Genomic DNA, 3,255 nt, shown 5'->3' with positions numbered 1-3,255 from the left:
CCTCTCTCTTTCTCTCTCCCTCTCCTTCCCTCTCTCTCAGCCTCAGCCTCTCGCTCTCTCCCTTCTCTCTATCCTCTCCATCTTTCTCTCTCTCTGTTTTCTGGGGAAGATCAGAGGTGGCCGTCGTCGTCCGGAGAGGGGGGGGGGGGTTCGGGCGGTGACCTTGTCTGCGGCACGGCACGCTGGTTGTATTGGTCCAGCAGACCAGACGCACCGCCGTGGGTACCTCCCGGGTACCTCCCGGCAGCGACTGACTGCCTTTCCTTTAAATTACTTCCCCACCGCACGGGGCCCGGGCCGGCGGTGTATCGGCCCAGGTGATTCATTTACGCGCACGCCTGCACGCACCGGAGCACAAAGACACTCGCCCAGCCGAGTCCTGGTCCTTGCCAAAGCAAAGGACCCCCAAATCCCGAAAAAGCAAACCAGTTTGTTATTGCGAAGTAATCGACGTCGACGACGCAAACCCCTGCCGCTCTCGCCGGCCGTGTGACCGACCGGGCCTGCCGCCGCCCGCATTCCCCCGGGCGGACGCCCTCTGGCCACCGCCGATAGACTAGAGACCAGACCAGGAGAAGACAACAGCCGAAGGAAAAAAGAAAAGTTTCAATTTCATTTCGGAAATTAGTAATCTATTGTGTCGTCGGGGACGGGGCGGCGCCACCGCCGGCCGCTCGCGCTTGAGTGATGAGAAATCTCTTATTACAGTGTCCTTGTCCCTCGGATACTCTCTACCTGCAGCAAACCCTGAGGCCCTGCCGCACCGCTGGCACCCGGGCGGAAATGGTCTAGCCCTGCAATACAATACATCATATTTCATCCCCCCTCCCATCCCCTCCCCGCACCGCCCGGGCATCCAATCCCTTCTTCCCTTTACTCCCGAATTAGCGTGTACTCGGTGGGATGGGGGCGATCCGGAGGGGCAATGATGTTGATGATGACGATTGTCGTGGCCGCAGTGGAGCTCATGAGGCGCGGTGTCTGTTTGCAGAGCTGGGAGCTGCTGGTGCTGTCCAAGCTCAAGTGGGACATGTCCGCGGTGACGCCCCACGACTTCTTCGACCACATCCTGAGGAGGCTGCCCGTCGACACGACCGCCTGGGACGTCGGCATGATCCGGAGGCACACCCAGACCTTCATCGCCCTGTGTGCGCGAGGTGAGCATCTCTGCCAGCCGTAGAATTTCGAATTTTATTTCCATGTAAAAGTTTGTCGGGGGGAACTTGCGGCGTTGCCACGTCGTTTGAATTAAAGCCCTAGCTGGCGCGCGGCCCCTCGAAATCGGGCCATTTTTAAAAGGCCCCGTTGTAAACTTTCATCTGACCGGCGGCGAAGGCGCGGCCCCGGCAGAGCCGCGCAGCGCTTCGGTAATCTCTCTGACGCTCGCATTCTTAGACGTGGCGGGCGAGTGGCCTGGCCAGCCGTAGCGGCGTAGCCCCGTACACAACAGGCAGGTGCGCATCTGCAGGTGTGTATCGGCTGTAGCCCCGGGCTGAGACTACTGATGTGAGACAGGCACCTGCAGGTGTGTACCAGCTCATTACAGCATCGTGCCTGGAGTCGCCGGATGAATGCGTGTGTCCTGGCGCTCACCTCCAAGGTGTGCATCAAAGTTTCACATCACGCGGGTTTGGCCGAGCCGACCTCACTCCGGAGGCGGGGGCGGTCCGGGACGGGATGGGCCGGGCGCCCGGCTCTATTCATCTCTTGCACCTTGACTTTGCTTATTCGTTCCACTCTCCATCCATCCATCCATCCATTCCCGGAATGGCCGGTGCAGTGTGGCACAGGGTGTGCAGGGTGCAGCGGGTGCACAGGGTGTCCGCGGGCGCGCCCGGCGGCCTACCTCCCGGGCGTGGCCGGGGCCGCGCGGGCCGCCGCGCCCCGCCTCGCTATGCGCCGCCGACCAAACAGGCATATCGGAGCGAGCTTCGCTGGCGACAGCGGCGGTGGGGCGGGGGGGCCCTCGGGCCGGGCGGGGCCCTGGGAGGCCCCCCGTGGGTGCAAGGCGCGGCGGGGCCCTCTCTGTGCACGCACTGCACGCACCCAGGGTGTTGGAACAGCTGGGCGCGCGGCGCCGTACACCGACCGCGCGGCAAGGAGGTTTTCACGCTGGATTTCAGAAGGGAAGTGAGAGAAACGGCAAAGAAAGTGAGTCAAGCCCGGGATCGGGGGATACGGAGGCAGCCGGCAACCGGAAGCGGAAAGAGTTGCAGTACCTCACACCCTGCCTGCTGCATCAGATACTTTGATGGTGCCGGGTGTAACTGTGAATGCGCAGCAGTGTTGCGGGATTGCATACCCACCAGGGCTGCAGGGGCCATGGCGCCTTACGGGCGAATTGGGTAGGCAAACCCGCAACACTGCTGCGCATTCACACTTACACCCGATACATTGTGCGTGGCCTTTTCTGTTCCAACTCTCGTTGGAATGCTATGTGTTGTGTACATCCACATTTCTCATGCCGATTCGGGATGCCCCTGTGGGCCCCTCTCTCCACTTGCTCTTTCATTACATCGCTCTCCCCCCACCCCCCACCGCTCTCCCCCCGCGACTTGTTACTGTATACCCACAATGCAACGGCCCGTATCGTTTGCGCCTGATTGAGAAACAACAGCAACATGGACTTGTTATTGTTGCGTCGTCTCCGCCGGCCTCCCTCCTGCTCCGCCGCTGTCGCACTGCTGTCGCCCACATCCCATTCATTCGCCGGTCATCGTCGGCGCCGCGGCTCCGATCATTGACCAAGCATTTAGGTTGTTTTTGTAACTTTTACGTTTGTGTGTGCGCGCCCGCTTGTAAGTTCTCATGTGAGGTAAGGGAGGAAGGGGGTGCTTGGGCGCCAGGTGGATGTGTGACGGGGACGGTGGTCGGGGAGTGAGTGTCCAAGTGTCTCCAAGTGCGGCGCGGCTCTGGCTAGAGCGTGGCGCGGCGGAGCCGACTGACATGAGTGAGGTCGTCGACCGAAGTGCGATCAGCGCGCTGCGCCTGGCAGCCGGGGGCCTCGCGCCCGCCCCGCCCCGCCCCGCCGATAGCGAATAAAGTATTTAAAAGCGGTTTAAATGCGCGAGGCGCGGCGGGGCGGCGGCCGGGGGGGACTGTGAGCGACAGCCGGCTGTCAGACGGGAGCCAGAGTGAGTGAGAAAGAGGGAGAGGGAGCGAGAGTGAGGCGTTGCGCGACAGAGAGGTCGCGGCCGGCGCTGGCGCTCCTCCGAACGCAGCCCGCGCTCAGCTGATTACCATCAACACAACACA

The 3,255-nt window shown here is 62.0% G+C and overlaps 1 protein-coding gene across 1 annotated transcript in view; it reads left to right on the top strand.

Moving 5' to 3' along the window:
* LOC113202676 (G1/S-specific cyclin-D2-like) overlaps positions 1-1,195 on the top strand; it is a 5,581-nt gene extending 4,386 nt beyond the window's left edge. Inside the window, exon 2 of the mRNA XM_026417028.2 lies at positions 992-1,195. Within this exon, the coding sequence (XP_026272813.1) occupies positions 992-1,180 (189 nt within the window). The 3' untranslated portion in view covers positions 1,181-1,195. The remainder of the gene's footprint in view (positions 1-991) is intronic.
* The last annotated feature ends 2,060 nt before the right edge of the window (positions 1,196-3,255 follow it).

The sequence above is a fragment of the Frankliniella occidentalis genome, unplaced genomic scaffold (assembly GCF_000697945.3).
Source record: "Frankliniella occidentalis isolate FOCC.00 unplaced genomic scaffold, Focc_3.1 Scaffold1, whole genome shotgun sequence".
In the NCBI taxonomy this organism is placed as follows: domain Eukaryota; kingdom Metazoa; phylum Arthropoda; class Insecta; order Thysanoptera; family Thripidae; genus Frankliniella; species Frankliniella occidentalis.
The sequence above is the reverse complement of the archived record's forward strand: the minus strand, read 5'-3'. Positions and strand labels throughout refer to the sequence as shown.